This window comes from Oculina patagonica, chromosome 13 (genome assembly GCF_052425735.1).
Source record: "Oculina patagonica isolate OP01 chromosome 13, crgOcupat, whole genome shotgun sequence".
Taxonomy (NCBI): Eukaryota; Metazoa; Cnidaria; class Anthozoa; order Scleractinia; family Oculinidae; genus Oculina; species Oculina patagonica.
Window position 1 is genome coordinate 24925954 of NC_135770.1, and position 17011 is coordinate 24942964.

At 41.2% G+C, this 17011-nt stretch overlaps 3 protein-coding genes across 3 annotated transcripts; 2 read left to right on the top strand and 1 right to left on the bottom strand.

Annotated features, from left to right (window-relative positions):
• The first annotated feature begins 2700 nt into the window (after window positions 1–2700).
• Window positions 2701–4549, top strand: LOC144634879 (putative skeletal organic matrix protein 5). Its single transcript, XM_078493924.1, has 4 exons — window positions 2701–2987; window positions 3081–3123; window positions 3590–3725; window positions 3873–4549. The coding sequence occupies exons 1-4, from the start codon at window positions 2813–2815 to the stop codon at window positions 4389–4391; spliced, it is 873 nt and encodes a 290-aa protein (XP_078350050.1). The 5' UTR covers window positions 2701–2812; the 3' UTR covers window positions 4392–4549.
• Window positions 4550–11000: 6451 nt separating this feature from the next.
• On the top strand, window positions 11001–12242 carry LOC144637054 (uncharacterized). Its single transcript, XM_078496222.1, has one exon. It carries the CDS (start codon window positions 11001–11003, stop codon window positions 12240–12242), a length of 1242 nt encoding a protein of 413 aa, XP_078352348.1.
• Window positions 12243–15794: 3552 nt separating this feature from the next.
• Window positions 15795–16825, bottom strand: LOC144634337 (putative skeletal organic matrix protein 5). The gene is made up of 2 exons (XM_078493257.1): window positions 16597–16825; window positions 15795–16456 (listed from the first exon to the last, which is right to left on the bottom strand). Exons 1-2 carry the CDS (start codon window positions 16666–16668, stop codon window positions 15938–15940), a joined length of 591 nt encoding a protein of 196 aa, XP_078349383.1. The 5' UTR covers window positions 16669–16825; the 3' UTR covers window positions 15795–15937.
• Window positions 16826–17011: the final 186 nt, after the last annotated feature.

The following is a 17011-nucleotide window of genomic DNA, read 5'->3' on the forward strand; positions in this document are numbered from 1 at the left end:
TTTCCACAGTATTAAGAGAAAGTATTTGTCAAATCACAGCCAAAAGGAATTTTGATGCCGTTGAAGCAGTTTGGAAATGAAATTTCCAACTTAGAAATGACTATTTTTGGCCAGGGTATTTTTCTTTGAATTCTCGGTCAACTATGAAACACAAGAAACAAATGTATTGCAAACTAACAAAAGAAATTTACATGCTTTAGAAGATTTTAATGTGGCTGAAGTATAGCGAAAGAAAGGCAAAAAATTATATGCTCGCATATTCCAACAAAATTTGAAATATTAAACGGATTTGAACATTTAGGTATTTGCCTTTCTAGTTTTTTTTTATCCAACTAGAAGTAACTTAGCTGAATTTTTGTTTAATTCTTAATTATTCAAACTTGCAAAGTACAAAAATTAAGAGCGTAAGCATCTATAATGGTTTGTAATGGCCCATTTATTTTTAAGCAAAACAATAACCCAGATACATCTTAAATCATTCTCGGCCCCAGAGCTCTTAGGAGTCTGATTAGGCATCTGTTTAATACCACAACTGTTGCGTCAACCGAAAAAGAGTCGTAAGATTGATTCGTCAAAGTTGAGTTGCCGAAAAATACAAGAAGCTGTTTTGAGCCACGCTAATTGCAAGGCCGGGGAATGATTACAAGGTAGACTTGACTGACGAGAAAGAACGCAGTAATGGATTTAAAGCAATGAAGACTTAGAGTCGTTTGTTGAGTGCAACTTGGACTCCTTCAATGTCGCACTTGATATTAAAGGGACCATGTCACGGGGATTTCGCAGATTTTTGGTCTAAACTGTTCTGAAATTAGTGGTAGGCAACTTAACTCTAAATAAACATTATGTTTGAACATTTAAAGGAATATATAACCTTAATTTGCGGATAGAAATCAAGCTACCCCTATAAATAGTCGAAGACGCGCGGAAACAACTTGAAAACGTTTTCCTAACTTTTTCAAATTGCAATCCGTTTCCATCCGAGCCATCCGCAGCCAAAGATGCTCATAAACAGTTTCAGTGCTTTAATAAAGAAATTTTTAATAGCTATGGACTATTATTTTTAGGTTTCCTGCGTCAGAAATATAAATTTTGGCGGTTCAAAAATCCGTGAAATAGTCCCTTTAAAATGTACTATGGACAAGTTTGAAATGGACTTTTGACTTCTTGGATAACGAAAATATCGCTTATACTTCAACCAGATGAATCGTTTATTAACTGAGTAGTCTCCTCTATAAGATTTTTTTGTCTTTTGTGCTTTGATATTTTTTTAAGGTTTTTTTTTACATTGGCCATTTCTTGTTATCGGGCTATCCTGTTTAAGTAGTAAATGTAGTTTGTTACTTGTGCGTAAGCATTTATTACCTAATTTCGCCAAGCTGCGATTTTATTGCTGCCATTAACTAAAACTCGACGACTTCACACTCTCCGTGCAGAACCGCTCGTTGTTTAATGCTACGTATCGTCTTCGTGGACACCACGCGCTTACGGTCTCGTGCTTAAGTCAAAATGCACGAGTGCCTTCTTCATTTGTCATGTTTGCAACAATTTACTTCATCGTTTGCAAAACGTTCAAGTTTATCCCGGCAAAGCGCTAAAAACACTTTTTTTTTTGTTTGCAATCCTCTGAAGCTACGGTACCGGAGAAACAGTTTGCTAATTTAAACCAATCAATAACCTTCGGTAAATGACGATACAAAAGTTTAAGTAAGTCAACAAAGAAATGAAAATCAGATGAGATTGTGTGACAGTTTGTTCCTGCTGATGACTTCACTGGTCATAGATTTTATTACTAACTCCTTGTGAGACCATACCGACTCGATATTCACGTTAACAAATTGACGTCAGTTTTTTATGTGTCTGCCCTCTTATTGATTTTAAATAGCGTCAGAACATTGTCAAAGTGTTGCGACACAACAAACGTTGACAATGTATTGACGCATTTTTTTTTAATAAAAAGAGGGTCAGACGCAAAAACTTAACGTCAATTTGTTTTTAAAAATTAAAAACCGGCAAAAAGGTGAATACAGAGAAAACACAGAAAACTTTTAAAAAAGAAAGAAAGTTCCGAAATTTTATTCAAGCTGAGGCAATCAGTCTGCAACTGTTGTCATTTACTTTTTTCGCCTTCTCATTGGCCCCTGGCAACACTTAAAAGAATTTCATTGGCTAAAAAACTGACAGTTTGGCAGCATACTTATTACGCCAACGCCAACGCTTTTACTTTTATTGATGATAAATATTAGTTAATCAGCGTGCAAGGATTTACTTTGTTATTGTAAAAAGAAAGTTTTCCGTTTAGTATTTTTTAATATAAATTTGGTATTGTACACCTGCCTTAAACAAAGAATGTAAATTGAGGCTCTCTTTGCAACAATAAGCCGCAGCATTCAAACGAAGATTTTTTAACTCATGAAATGATCGAATGCAAATACTGAGACAAATGACGTTTCGTTTTCTCACTTCCGCTAATTAAAAACGGACTAGTGAAAGCAGAAAATAACCCCTAAATGAGTACAGCAGAGTAAAAATTGGTAAACTTTCATAATAGCGAGCCGAAGCTGAATGTGATACGGTTTATTTTATCAAAATGATAGTCATATTGTCAAAAAACTCATTAAGCCAACAAACGAAAATGATTATAAATCAAATAGAATAGAAGAACCATGATTGGGCGCTTGGGGTCATCCAGAAAGTTTTCGCTTTCTGTTTACAAAATGTCTATGTGTACGTAGTAAACTCAGAGCTTAGTTTTAGTCTATTAGCCGTAAAGCGCTCAGCTTGGTTTAAAGATCGAAGGTTTAACGAACTGAAGATGTACTGGTGGGTTTGCGCGCTCGCCTTGATAGAGGTCCTTTTTATGTTCACCGTCATGGGAGCATCTAATGACAATTGCGAGGTGGTCATCAAATCTTTTGAAAAAAAGCTTAGCAATGTTGAAGCCGATGTCAAAGCTATTGCTAGTGCCTTGAATGTCGGTAATCCGCCAGGTATAAAATAAAGCTGTTTGATCGTTTTCTTTTTATCATCGTCTCAGTGACTCGCTTATATGTTTAACTGAATTGCAATGTTCTCACACACAGGTCCATATTTCACCTCGTGCAGGGATATTTACCAGAATCACCAGTAAGTAAAATGGTTTCTGTCATCAGCATTGAAGTTTATATTTTTTATGTCCCGCGTTAAGCTGCCAGTATGGAAGTAAAAAATAAGTCACAGAACGGAAGATGAGAAATCGCTTTTTTCTGATCGACGTAGATGACAGAGATGTAATAAAAGAAAACGAAACTGCATATCAGTGATTGCTTTTTGCCTTTATTCTGGCCTTTAATCGGGAACGGAACGTTTCTTAAATTTTGCTCGGTCTAAGATGTCCTGGTAGATATGTCGCTGGCACCAGGTTAGGCCTTGAGACGCGCTGGAAATTTCGCTGAATTGGCATAAGTTTCTTGCGAAGTTCAGTATTTTGCTTTAATTTAATAATGTTTGGCTTTTAACTTACAAGAAATAGGTAACTTTCACTCGGAGTTGATATGCAAATTATTAAAGAAAATGGCTTTGCTTGTCTAGAATATTTCATTTCATTCATCAGGTCACGAGGAAACAAGGCGTACTCGCTGGAGACCAACAGTGGGAAGATCTCTGTGTATTGTCACATGACCAGCCATGGTATGGGCGCATGCGGAGGTGGAGGATGGACACTGGTCATGAAAACTAATGGCCAAAAGGTATAATAAGTGACAAAAGCAAAGACTGTGGTTTAACCCTCCCATATTACCCCATTCCGCGTTTGACAAATTAAATGCATGTTTCGTTTAAGATTACAACAGTTGACAAGGTTCTAAAACGCTGGCTTTTGTCTTTTTTCCTTTCAGTCAACCTTTCACTACAATTCTCACTTTTGGAGCGATAGAAATGCTTTTAACCTTCCAGGAGGCAAGACTGGGTTTGACTTCCAAGAGACCAAGTTACCGACCTACTGGAACACACCCTTCTCCAAGATCTGTCTTGGAATGAAGATCGGCCATCAGAACAAATTCATTGTCATCAACAAGCAGGCCAACTCTCTGTACTCACTGATCGCTGATGGAAAATACCGCGCCACCTCACTGGGTCGTAACACGTGGAAGACGCTGATTGGTTCACAGGCCTCACTGCAGAAGAACTGTAACAAGGAAGGCTTTAATGTCATGGCTTCTGTAAGTGACCTGAGTAAAGCAAGGATCGGTATCCTTGGTAACCAAGAAAATGACTGCCACACCTGTGATTCCAGACTCGGGTTTGGTACTGGAGGGAGACATGATGACTCCAACACGTGTGGAAACGACGCAACACACTCGCCAGATAATGGAGACAAACACATCAAAGCCATGGGTTATATCTTGGTGCAGTGATAAAAACTGTCTCCATGCCCTTTGCAAGCATTTTATTCAAAGAACGATTTTCTGTCTAAAGAGCGCTGTAGTTAACTGATTAACCCAATTGTTGTAGTTAGATCTTGAGGAATAAAACAGTGTTGTAAAACAAATAAAAGGACGGTGATGGGAATAAATCATGCTGTGACTGACTGTGTTATAAATTGGACACTGTACATCGGGACAAGCGCAATGATAAGTACTTGTATCAAACCCCTGAATGATCAGATCAAGTCAGACTTATTTCTGGATCTCAATTACCTGCGATAAAAACAAGACAGCGATTATTTACCTTGACATCAAAAAAATATCAAAATTATTGATGACGATAATTGTTGATGACTCCCAAGTTGCAGATCCCAAAAAATGCCAAATAAAGAGACAGCTCATTAAGCGAAGTATTCCCCGAAATCAAAATTGAGAAATTGCCCAAGATACTCTAGTGAAAGAAGATTCCCCAATAAATCTGCAGAACTTCATACATGACTAGTTGTTTCCAGAATCTTCCGAGAAAACATTTGTCAAATGACAGCAAAAAAGAGTTTTTCTGTCTTTGAAACATCTTAGGGATGATTATTTTTGGCTAAGGTATTTTTCTTTGAATTCACAGTCAGCTAAGAATCACAAGAAACAAATTTATTGCCAACTAACAAAAAGGCATTTACATGCTTTAGAAGATTTTGACGTGGCTGAAATTAATATAGGAAAAATTTTTTTGAAATAGTTGGTTGGTTGAATTGGGATTAAATTCTTTAATATTCAAATTCGCAAAATGCATAAAGAGCGTAGCCATCTATAATAGTCTATAATGGTTCATTTCTTCTCAAGCAAAGAATAACCCAGACAAGTAGATTTGTTTCTGGAAAAGTAGCAACAAATGGGGATGCCGTAAAGATTCTTTATGGTTTATGATAAACCGTTGCTTGCATTGGTCGGCAGAGTTCCGTTATAGTATTTTTTATGATAAATGCAACAGCTGAAGACGTTACCCGCCAAAGTGTTCCCGTCACTGATATAGTTCAGGAAAAGTATTTTAAAACTGAGAACAGTAAGGGGCCGCAAACATGAACGACATCTCAATTAATTAATTCAAGGTGCCTTTAAAACACACTAAAGGGGAGTAATACGGTGCAGAACCTCATAAGCCTCCCTCTTTTTGTCCCTCGCGAAAAGTGCATGTCTCGATCTCGGCACTCCTCGCTAGGAGCGAAAAAAGAATAAGATCGACAAAAGACTTTAATTCGGGGCAATTTCTTGGAATTGGTTGTCCACTTTATTTATTTATATTTATATAACCTGAATTCTACGCGCATTTTGATTGGTTCTTACTTATGATCTATCAGAGTACAGACGCATAGATGACGTCACGCGGTGGTGTGACTCGCGCGCGTGATCAGAGTTCATAGTCCAAATCAGAGTTGTCGGCAAAGTTTTTCAAACTTGCGGGGCCTCACTAAAGCAAAAAAGTTCAGCTTAATTACAAATCTTCAGTGAGAAACAATACGCCAAGCATCGTTCACCTTTTGAAGCATTTAACTGGGCGAAACAAGCTTGAAGAAGACAGTGAATTATTATTAGTGTTTTCATTGACTTTCAATTGACCATTTTTCTGTTTATTCAATCGGATTAACAGTGCTTCGTGTTAACGAAAACTTAAAAGTGAAATCAAAACAACTTAGCTCATCGGTACGGCGGCATTGCTCACACTGAAGTGTGCTAAAGTCTTGTGGTATTATATAAAACAAATAGATTTCATTTTGCCGCGCGTCTGTTCAATAATAGATCACAGAAGACGTCAAAATGTGGTATGAACATCAGTGACCCACTCGGCTAGCGCCTCGTGGGCCACTTCTCTGTTCATACCACATTTTGACGTCATCTGTGATCTATTACTGCACAGACGCACGGCAAAATGAAATCTATTTGTTAAATATGGCGACCTGTGGGCGAGTGGCAACCTCCTTCAATGGAAAACGAATTGTTTCTCGGGAAGCATTTTGAAAGTTTGTAATATTGGATAATATTATTGAAATTTACTATTCCGCAGAATTTTTTTCCTTTGATGTTTCCGAGCATCATTTTAAGAGAAAGAACGGTGCATTATGAAAAAGTTACTTTTAAAATAAGGATCGAGAGAAACGTCGCGTTGCTGTTTTTGGTTATTTTCCTCATAAAAGAAACGGAATTGTTTTGGATTGATGTGAACTATTTACACAGCATGGTCTACTATCCAAACAAAAGAACGCTCGTAAGCACAATGTCGACACGTTTTACTGAAGGCAAACAAACTCGTTTTCCATGTTCTTCAAATATCGGAAAGATAATCCTCATCAACACCAAAAATTATTAAATTTTTTTGGCGACTACAATGCTTTTAAGTTCGAATAAAGCGATGTATTGGCGAAAAATATAAAGCGAGCTCTTTGCGTGTTTAATTGTTAAATAAATTTTAACAGAAATCACGTAAGACACAAAAGTGGCGAAGAACGTCTCAATTCACGAGTATTTTTTACCACTTAACTCAAATAAACACTTTTTTGTTGATAAAACTTTGTTTAAATTTTAAGATACATGCAGTACTGTATTGATTAAATATAATTGGGAAAAGTAAGCCGCATGTAACTGATTCAGCTCATTTAATAAGCAACGCACTGAACGCGTAGACATTTGACGGAACCGGCAAGGAATTTTAGCTTTCACGAAGGAAAATACCATAATAATTCGCTTTTGCTTATCATATTGACATAGCCAACGTATTTCCGCCAGTCGCTCTAACGATATGAGGAATTAGAGTCCAACTGTAACTGAAAAATTTAGATGTTAGCTAGCTCGGGCGGTTTATTCCCGGGTTTATTGAAACCAACTAAAGTGCTTTTGTTTTACACGCGGAGATAGCTGAACACGAAAATAGAAACAATCGATCAATCACCTTGCAAAACCAGTTATCCTCGAGCTCATGCATTTGACTAATTTCCTTGCAATTGTCTTATGCATCAAAACCTGTTTTCCTCAATTCCTCGCAATTTAACCTTGCCAAAACCGGTTTGCCCAACACCCAAGGGACCAATATATGATGCTGTTATTGGTTATTTCGGTTGTTAATCCAATTATCCTCACTCCCAAGGGAAATACACACGCACCCTGAAAACAACTAGGGATGCCCTTAGGCATCCCCCAAAACCAGTGCGCAAGATTGGGCATGCACATTAAATAATCGGGGAAACCAGCATAAACGTGCATTTGTTATATAGCTGGAATTGTTTTCCCAACAGCGCGTGCTCTTATTGGCTACTTCGAGGTTGTTTCCTCTGCCGCAGATAAAGTGACCAGCCAAAGTTTTCAAAGGACTCTCTGTTTATTCATCAGTGTCGGTAACACAAAGTCTTTCGAAACCTGACAGTAACGATAGTTAGATGGTTAATGATTAGCTTACAAGTATTCAATACATTCACAAAGATAGTTACCCGATGGCTTCACTACGAGCTTTAACGGCAGGGAAAGCGTCTGAGCCGGCGTTTGATCTTTCCGTTTGGATCTTAATTAACGACTATGACGTAAGCGAGTTAATTAGTGATTATGATGTTAATAAATGCACTTAATTTCGTTCACCGACGAAACACTCCCCCCTCTCTTGTTATAGTCTTTAGGCTAAGTCGCCCACTATCATTAAAAGGTAAAGTCATTGTAAGTCTATCGAGTTATTTGTAAAGTCATTGTAAGTTTATCGAGTTCTTTGATTTGCTTTATTTTGTCTCGTCCTTATTGTTCGCTTGGGCGTGGTCCACCGGAACGACGATTACAAGAAGTTGAACAGGCCGTTCCACGGTTACGAATCCCCGACCAGCGTATGTCCTCACCGGTTCATTTGGCTTTGGGTTCTTGTACTGAACTTCAACTTTTCGTACTTTCCCATCTTTGCTTTCATGAGCTTTGGTGACTCGTCCAAGTTTCCAGTTTCCCCGGATCTGATTTGAATCCTGTATCAAGACGATGTCTCCAACTTTCACGTTGCGATGTGAGGTGTGCCACTTTTGGCGGACTAGTAAGCTGGGGAAGAAGTCGCGCGTCCATCTTTTCCAAAACCCATTGACAATGTTTTGCACGAATTCGAAACGATGACGAGGATTTGCACTCTCTCTGAATGGGCCGCTTGGCACTCTTGGGGTGGATCTCCCGAGCAAAAGGTCGTTTGGGCACAGGTATGCTCCGTCATCAGTCGTCGTGGGGTGCCTTCCTATAGGTCTTTCGTTAACGAGATTAGCGGCTTCAAAGTATATAGTTTGAAGCTCGGAAAAAGTAAGCACGTTTTCTCCGATTGCTAACGTTATAGCTCTTTTGATGGATTTGATCAATGCAATGAGAAAAACAGCTGAGATGGGAAGTAACGATTATCCCCAAGCCGCAAAGATCATAATCCATAACGCGTACATGAACGACATCATAGACAGTGTTAAAGTCTTAAACCTTTTGCTCAAGACTGCAGCACACAGCTCAACTCGATCTATCAATATTTTCTTGTTCGGGGCAAGGCGATTCTTTGACATTATCAATCTGCTGTCATATTTCCCTTCTGGTAGGCTCCACCGCGCGTATGCGCAGGCGCCATACGAGTTGTCCGACCCGTCGCTAAATATTATGAGCACTGGTTGATGCGAAGCTACATTCGATGGCTTTAGGCATCTTGGGAACATTACTCTATCCATCCCGCGGAGGTCTCTGAAAAACGTAATCCATTCGCGCATATATTTCTCGGGGATGGGGTCGTCCCAGTCTAGTTTCTCTTCACTTGTCCATAATTGTCTCATCAGGATCTTGGCCCTAACCGTAAAGGGGGCGGCGAGTCCCATTGGATCATATACTCTATTGATTTGCGACAATATCATTCACTTGGTTAGTTTTGTCGGCATTTTATCGTCTTGCAGGGCAGGATTTTTTCCGTCCGGTGTCTTTGTGGAAAATGTTAGGTTGACTTTGAATTGGAGTTGGTCTTTAATTGGACTCCAGAAAACTCCTAGTACCTTTTCTGTGGACGTAGCGATTTCATCGAGTGACACGGATTTCTCACACGTCATGGGGTCGTTTGACAACGACCAACCTTTAATCTTGAATCCGCCTTTATTTAGCAACTTTTCGATCTCGCTGGTAAATCGATTCGCTTCGCTTTCGTCTTTAACACTGTCTATGATGTCGTCCATGTACGAGTTATGGATTATGATCTTTGCGGCTTGGGGATAATCGTTACTTCCCATCTCAGCTGTTTTTCTCATTGCAACAGTTGCTATCGTACCTGATGGTTTGTCCCCAAACGAGACGCGTTGTATAACATAGGTATCAGGGTCTCTGAAACAATCCATGTCTCGCCAGAGAAAGCGGTGCGTATGCTGTTCTACGGTCTTCGTTTTAACTGTATGGTACATCTTCCTGACGTCACCGATAAAGGCTACTTCATTCTCTCGGAACCTTATAAGGATCCCTAGAAGATTGTTCAAGAGGTCTGGTCCCTTTGCCCAGTAGTCGTTCAACACATGACCCATGTAATTCGCGCTGCTGTTGAATACAATCCTTACTGGGGTAGATTTTGAATCTGGTTTTAAAACATCATGGTGAGAGATGTAATGGATCGGACCCTCATATGAGTCAAGTTCTTCTTTAGTTAACTTTCTGGCGACTCCTCTTTCAATCATGTCTTCTATCTGCTGTTGATAAACTTTCGCATGCTGGGGATTCCGCCCGAGCCGTCGTTCAGTGGAGACGAGTCTTCCAAACGCGGCCCTTCTGTTGTTTGGTAGCAAGTACGGATCTTTGATCCAAGGGTACTCTGTTACCCAAGCATTCTCTTCCTCACTGAATTGAAGTTTTCCTTCGATCAACTGCAACTCCCTTTCTTCTTTGAGGGTGTAATCCTTCCCGCCGGGCGGACACTTTCCGCATTTACATCCTCCACATCGTGGCGTGCACTCAACTCCCAACTGCTCTACGTTGTAGAAGTCGTCTATCTTAACATTTCTGGTATGATGAACCTTGTCAAGTTTAGGTCGTTCCGTCATTTCTCTGATGGAAGGGTGGGTTCTCCCGATGCAGCGTCCAAACCAATTCCTTAATAGTAAAAGATGTTCTGCGCTCTGTTCTTTTTCCGGATGGAATCCTGCATATTCATATCCAATTAAGACATCGACAGTTCCCGTAGGTCTCTGAATGTCGTCGCTGGGGACGCTGAAGAGATGCGATATGTTGTCCACGTTGACGCTTTGAATATTAGATGTTATTTTCTCGATCCCGTATACTTCGAAAAGGATTCGTTTTCCTTGGACGTCAATTAGTGGGAGCTGGTATTTTCTGGATGATATCTTCTCCTCATCCGCGCCAACCTTAACAAGGGTGAGCTCCAACGGGGTGCCGTGAAGTCTTTCAGCCTTTGCCTTATTGTTCGTTATAAAGCTCAAAGACGATGCATTGTCCCACGTGACGAATGTAGCTTCGCATCAACCAGTGCTCATAATATTTAGCGACGGGTCGGACAACTCGTATGGCGCCTGCGCATACGCGCGGTGGAGCCTACCAGAAGGGAAATATGACAGCAGATTGATAATGTCAAAGAATCGCCTTGCCCCGAACAAGAAAGTATCGATAGATCGAGTTGAGCTGTGTGCTACAGTCTTGAGCAAAAGGCTTAAGACTTTCCTCCAAAGAGAATCTCGATACCAGTTCTCAAAATTCTACCACATCGTCGATTCGCAGATAGTATACGGCATGATCCAGAAGCAATCGTATGGCTTTAACTCCTTCGCCGCCACACGTGTAGGAGAAATCCAAGAGGGGACGGACCCTAAAGATTGGTATTGGATTGAGAGTAAACATAATATCGCTGACTGGATAACTCGCGGAAAGACGTCGAAAGAAATTGACCACGACAGTGCTTGGCAGAGAGGCCCTAGCTTTCTACAGCTACCGGAATCTCAATGGCCAATCAGCAAAGTGTCCATAACGCAGGAGTTACCTGATAAACTGAAAACGACGATGGTGGCAGATGCTAAGATCGTAGACACCCTAGCAGGAAGGATGAATATCCACAAGTATTCCGGCTATACAAGATTGTTGCGGGTGACAGGAAGAGTGCTTGCCATGTATAAGCACGATCCTAAGCCACCACTTAAAAGCGCAGTCCGACCATTAACTCCTTCTGACATAAGTGACGCGGAAAGATTTTGGATTCAAGACTGTCAGAAACTTATTCATCCAGCCATCCAAAAGGGGAGATTCAAACGGCTCAGTCCAAGGGTGCGAGAAGATGGAACAATCGTGGTCGGAAACCGAGCTCGAGAATGGGTTGAGATGAGCTACGATAAAAGCGAAATAATCCTACTACCCTATGGACACCATTTTACGCGACTCTACGCGGAATACATACACCGTAGAGGACATCACGGAGTAGCGACGACAGTCAGTAAAATTCGCACCCGCTTCTGGATACCCAAGGTACACAACATGGTAAAATCCATCAAGTTCAATTGTATGACATGCAGGATACTAGATGCTAATCCGAGCGAGCAAACAATGGGAAACCTACCCCAAGAGAGACTTAAGCCATCTCCACCTTGGCACAACACCGCTATAGATTTGTTTGGACCCTTCAAGGTACGAGATGAAGTAAAGAAGCGGACCACAGGAAAATGCTATGGAGTGTTGTTTAACTGTATGAGCACAAGAGCGGTACACGTGGATCTGGCTCCTGACTACAGTACGGAGAAATTTCTGCTTGTTTTACGAAGATTCGTATCACTGGAGGTTATCCAGCTAAACTTTACTCTGATAACGGACCGCAGCTGGTAGCGGCTAATCAGGAATTGCAGAAGATGACCAAGAGCTGGAACTGGCAAGATCTTAACGAATTTGGAGTAACTGAGGGTTTCCAGTGGGAGTTCATCCCCGCCGATGCCCCTTGGCAAAACGGGATATCAGAAGCATTGATCAAATCCATCAAAAGAGCTATAACGTTATTTTCTCGATCCCGTATACTTCGAAAAGGATTCGTTTTCCTTGGACGTCAATTAGTGGGAGCTGGTATTTTCTGGATGATATCTTCTCCTCATCCGCGCCAACCTTAACAAGGGTGAGCTCCAACGGGGTGCCGTGAAGTCTTTCAGCCTTTGCCTTATTGTTCGTTATAAAGCTCAAAGACGATGCATTGTCCCACATGACGTTGACAAATCCTCTTGGGGTTCGGATTCTTTGCAGTTGGAGGAGGCACCTGTCTCCAGGAAGGCTGGTACATGCGTTCGATGGGGCTGGAGTGGGTGCGGCATTTGAAGGTGCAGAGCTGCTACTGACTTCCCTCTCGTGTAATGTTACATGATGTTTCTTCTTGCAGTTGCTTACGCCGCATTCCTTTGCTTTCTTGCAATTGCGTAACCGATATCCATACCTCAAGCAGGACCAACACGCTCCTTTCTCCCTCAGCATCTTGATCCTCTCTCCTACTGGCTTGGACAAGTAGAGTTTTCATTCACTTGTGAAATGCTCTGCGTTGTCGTGGAACACGCATTTGCTGAAGGTTCCGGGTCTTTGGTGATCCTTATTCCCCGTTGCGGCGGCGTAGTGGGTAAATACTTTCGCGATCGGCGCGCTGGAGATTCTGAGTTCGGCGCTGTCATATTCAATGGCGCGCTTTTGTGTTAGCAGAAACTGGAGAAGGCTTGGAAATTTGTTGGTTCTGTCGACTGGACTGGGTTCCGAACTTAGCAGTTTTGCCCATTCCTTTCTTATGTCGGTTGGCAGTTTCCTCTCGATGATGCCGACCGAGCTTGTCGTCGTTATTTCACTCTCTAATCCAAGCCTCCTCAGGTCCCTGTGGCCATCTTCAATGATGTTGACAAGTTCAACAAATCGCTTGTTTTCCCCTTCTTGAACAGCCTTGACTCGTCTAATATCGTTTATTATCGCGTCAGCGACTTTGGTCGGGTCTCCATAGATTTCGTCTAACCTCTTCCACATTTCTTCGATGTCATCGCCCACACTTTTCACTCTCGCCAGGGGTTCTTTGCCCAGACAAGATCGCAGAGTGTAGGGTGCCGTATCTCTCGTTAAATGCGGCATGACTTGCTTTTGAAAGTCACTCTTGAACTGAGGATACTCTCTTAGCTCTCCCTCAAATCGAGGCATTCGGATTTTTTCCAAGTGTAGATTGGTCGAGGTTGCACAGGCAGCTTGTTTGACCTTGAAATCTCCTCCAGTTGGGTTGGAATCCTTGTTTTCGTCAGCATCGATGTGATTCTCCAGTTGTTCTACAAGTTCGTTGTATTTGCTTTGAACGATTGCAATCCATTTTATTTCCGTTTCTGCTGATTGCCTGTCCAACAATTCAAGTAGCTTGTCATGGGCCATTTTGCATTGGCTAAATGTATCCCCCAATTGGCTCTGGAGCTTCTTCATGAGCGAAACCGAGATCCTTTCGCCCTCTAAGGTATGTGCAGTACTATCACATAAAGTGTCGAATATCGCGCGCGCAGTTTCTCTCTTCACAAAGGCTTGTTCCGCCGCCCTTTGTATCTGCTCGCGCTCCTTTCTGTTCGATTCTTCGCGATTCTCTTCGGCGCGCGCTCTGGCTTCTGAAACCCCGATATCATTTACGTAGTCTATTTTCAAGGCTGTTGCCTGGACGAACAGGTCTTGAAGTTCGGTGATCCAGCTGTCTGTGGCTTCTGCCTCTTCATCTGTGAGATGCATTACGTAAATGTCGTGCTTACCTTCTAGAATGGCCCACGCCTCGGTAAGCTGAGCGAAGTTGAGTTCTACGACTTCGATACCTCTTCTGTCAGCGATCGACTTCAGAAGTTCGTTCCGTTTGCGTGTGAATCGTGCTTTCGCCGATCGTCTGATACTCTTGGCTTCTTCTGCCATCCTGGTCCGGACGATGAAGTATGCGGGTTTCGAATGTTTCCTCTGCCGCAGATAAAGTGACCAGCCAAAGTTTTCAAAGGACTCTCTGTTTATTCATCAGTGTCGGTAACACAAAGTCTTTCGAAACCTGACAGTAACGATAGTTAGATGGTTAATGATTAGCTTACAAGTATTCAATACATTCACAAAGATAGTTACCCGATGGCTTCACTACGAGCTTTAACGGCAGGGAAAGCGTCTGAGCCGGCGTTTGATCTTTCCGTTTGGATCTTAATTAACGACTATGACGTAAGCGAGTTAATTAGTGATTATGATGTTAATAAATGCACTTAATTTCGTTCACCGACGAAACAGAGGTCACATGACATCTAAAAACTGTTTCCCGCCAAAAGTCTTTGAGCGGGCAACATTGGAAAATCTATGACGTCAGAGGGTAACAGTGCAATGTTGCCCGCGAATATTGACCGACGACCGCCGTTTTTCTTAGTCTTCGTTGTGCTATTTTACAAATCACTTAATGACTAGTCCTTCGGGAAACCAGTTAATTTTGTTTTCCTCGGGACCAGTCTTTTTAAGTGTATAGTGTTTCTGGGAGCATATAAGTATGAAAAAAGAGAGCAAAGCAAAACACTAAAGACAGAGTGACAGGTGTGATAATTGAGATTTTTATTTTTGACCATACTGTGTGGCAGGGGACAATCCGATCGATGGTGAGCTATCAGAGAGTGATTTTGATCTCGGTCAGAAAACTTAAGTTAAAAAGGTCATTTTTTCAAATTATTTTGAGAGTCTATCTAGTTAGAAGAATGTTTGATGTAAGAAGAGAGCTGAGCAATTGTTGTAAGACGGTTGCACAGGTTTAATCAACTGTTCCTTAGGAATGATAAATGCGATGTTGAAATAAGTCGGAGATGTTTTTTAGTTGGAAAAACATTTGTTTCGTGTGTTTCTCAGCTGACTGAGAGTTTTATAGAAAATACCGTAAAACAAAAATAGTGATTTCTAAGATAGAAGTTTATCTTAAAACTGTTTTAAAAACACAAATCTCTATAGGTTGTCATTTGACAAACTGAAATGTTTTCAAATGTTTTGAAAATATAGAAAAAGCTTGTCATGAAGTTCTGGAGATCTAGATTTAGTGGAATATATTCTTTCACTAAAGTATCTTGGGCAATTTTCCTAGGTTTTTTCAACCATCTTATACTTTCGCTACTCCCTATGGGCTGTCTCTTTAACTCTATTTGGCATTTTTTTTGGATGTGTAACTTATTAACACTTTCAGTATCCTTCGATGTCAAGGTAAATAAGCGCTGTGTCATTTTTATCGCAGGGAATCGAGTTCCAGAAATAAGTCTGACTTGAACTGTTCCTTCAGGGGTTCGATCAAAATACTTCTGCGTGCTAAGGAACGAATCGTAAGGGTCTCGGAGATTGCGTTTTTGTCCCGAAGTGCGCATGCAGTGTGCAATTTAAAACGCCATAAAATTAGTCATTTACATTATTTATTCCAATCACCATGTTTTATTTGTTTTACAACACTGTTTTTGCCTCAAAATCTAACTAGAACAGTTGTTGGGTTAATCAGTTAACTTCAGAGCTGGATGAAAAAGACATGGAGACAGTTCTTATCACTGCACCAAGATATAACCCATGGTTTTGATGTGTTTGTCTCCATTATCTGATGAGTGCGTGGCTTCGTTTCCACACGTGTTGGAGTCATCATGGTGCCCCCCAGTACCAAACCCGATTCTGGAGTCGCAAGTAGCGCAGTTGTTTTGATTGTTGCCAAGGATGCCAATTCTTGCTTTGGATTGCTGAGAGCTGTCACCAACTGCATTAAACCCTTCTTTGTTGCAGAAAGACTGTAACGAGGCCTGTGAACCAATCAGCGTCTTCCATGCGTGACGACCCAGTGAGGTGGATCGGAATTTCCCGTCAGCGATCAGTGAGTACAGAGAGTTGGCCTGCTTGTTGATGACAAGGAACCTGATATGACGGCCGATCTTCATACCAAGACAAATCTTAGAGAACGGCGTGTTCCAGTAGGTCGGTAACTTGGTCTCGTGATTATCAAACCCAGTCTTTCCTCCAGGAATGTTAAACTCGTTCTTGTTGCTCCAGAGTTGGGAATTGTAGTGGAAGGTTGACTAGATGAGAAGAAAGGAAAAGTTCAACTTAGCTTAATATTCACAACTGCTGTAACCTCCTTCAAATTCGCCAAACGTTGAATGGGGTAATATGGGAGGGTTAAATAAGTCACAGTCTTTGATTTCGTCTGTTATTAAACCTTATGGCCATCAGTTTTCATGACCAGTGTCCATCCTCCACCACCGCATGCGCCAATACCGTAGCTGGTCATGTGACAATACACAGGAATCTTTCCACTGTTGGTCTGCAGCAAGTACACCTTGTTTCCTCGCGACCTGATAAATGAAACTAAATATATAAGACACAGCCTACAAAAGCAATTCTCTGTAACTGCATAACAACTTGGAGTTAAAGTGACCTACTCCTTGAGAGGTCAATAAAAAGAAAGCGACGAAACAATGTAATGAAGGCTATATTTTACCTGGTTGATTACCGACATTCAAAGCACGAGCAATAGCTTTGATATCGGCTTCAACATTCCTGAGCCTTTTATCAAAAGATTTGCATGAGTCACTTGATGCTCCCATGACGGTGAACACAAAAAGAACCTCTAT

Coding starts and splice junctions, on each gene's coding strand:
- LOC144637054 (XM_078496222.1), top strand. CDS start 11,001: ATGTCAAAGAATCGCCTTGCCCCGAACAAGAAAGTATCGATAGATCGA.
- LOC144634879 (XM_078493924.1), top strand. CDS start 2,813: ATGTACTGGTGGGTTTGCGCGCTCGCCTTGATAGAGGTCCTTTTTATG. Junction 2,988..3,080: donor GAATGTCGGTAATCCGCCAG/GTATAAAATAAA, acceptor TCTCACACACAG/GTCCATATTTCACCTCGTGC. Junction 3,124..3,589: donor GATATTTACCAGAATCACCA/GTAAGTAAAATG, acceptor TTCATTCATCAG/GTCACGAGGAAACAAGGCGT.
- LOC144634337 (XM_078493257.1), bottom strand. CDS start 16,668: ATGACCAGCTACGGTATTGGCGCATGCGGTGGTGGAGGATGGACACTG. Junction 16,457..16,596: donor TGAAAACTGATGGCCATAAG/GTTTAATAACAG, acceptor CTTCTCATCTAG/TCAACCTTCCACTACAATTC.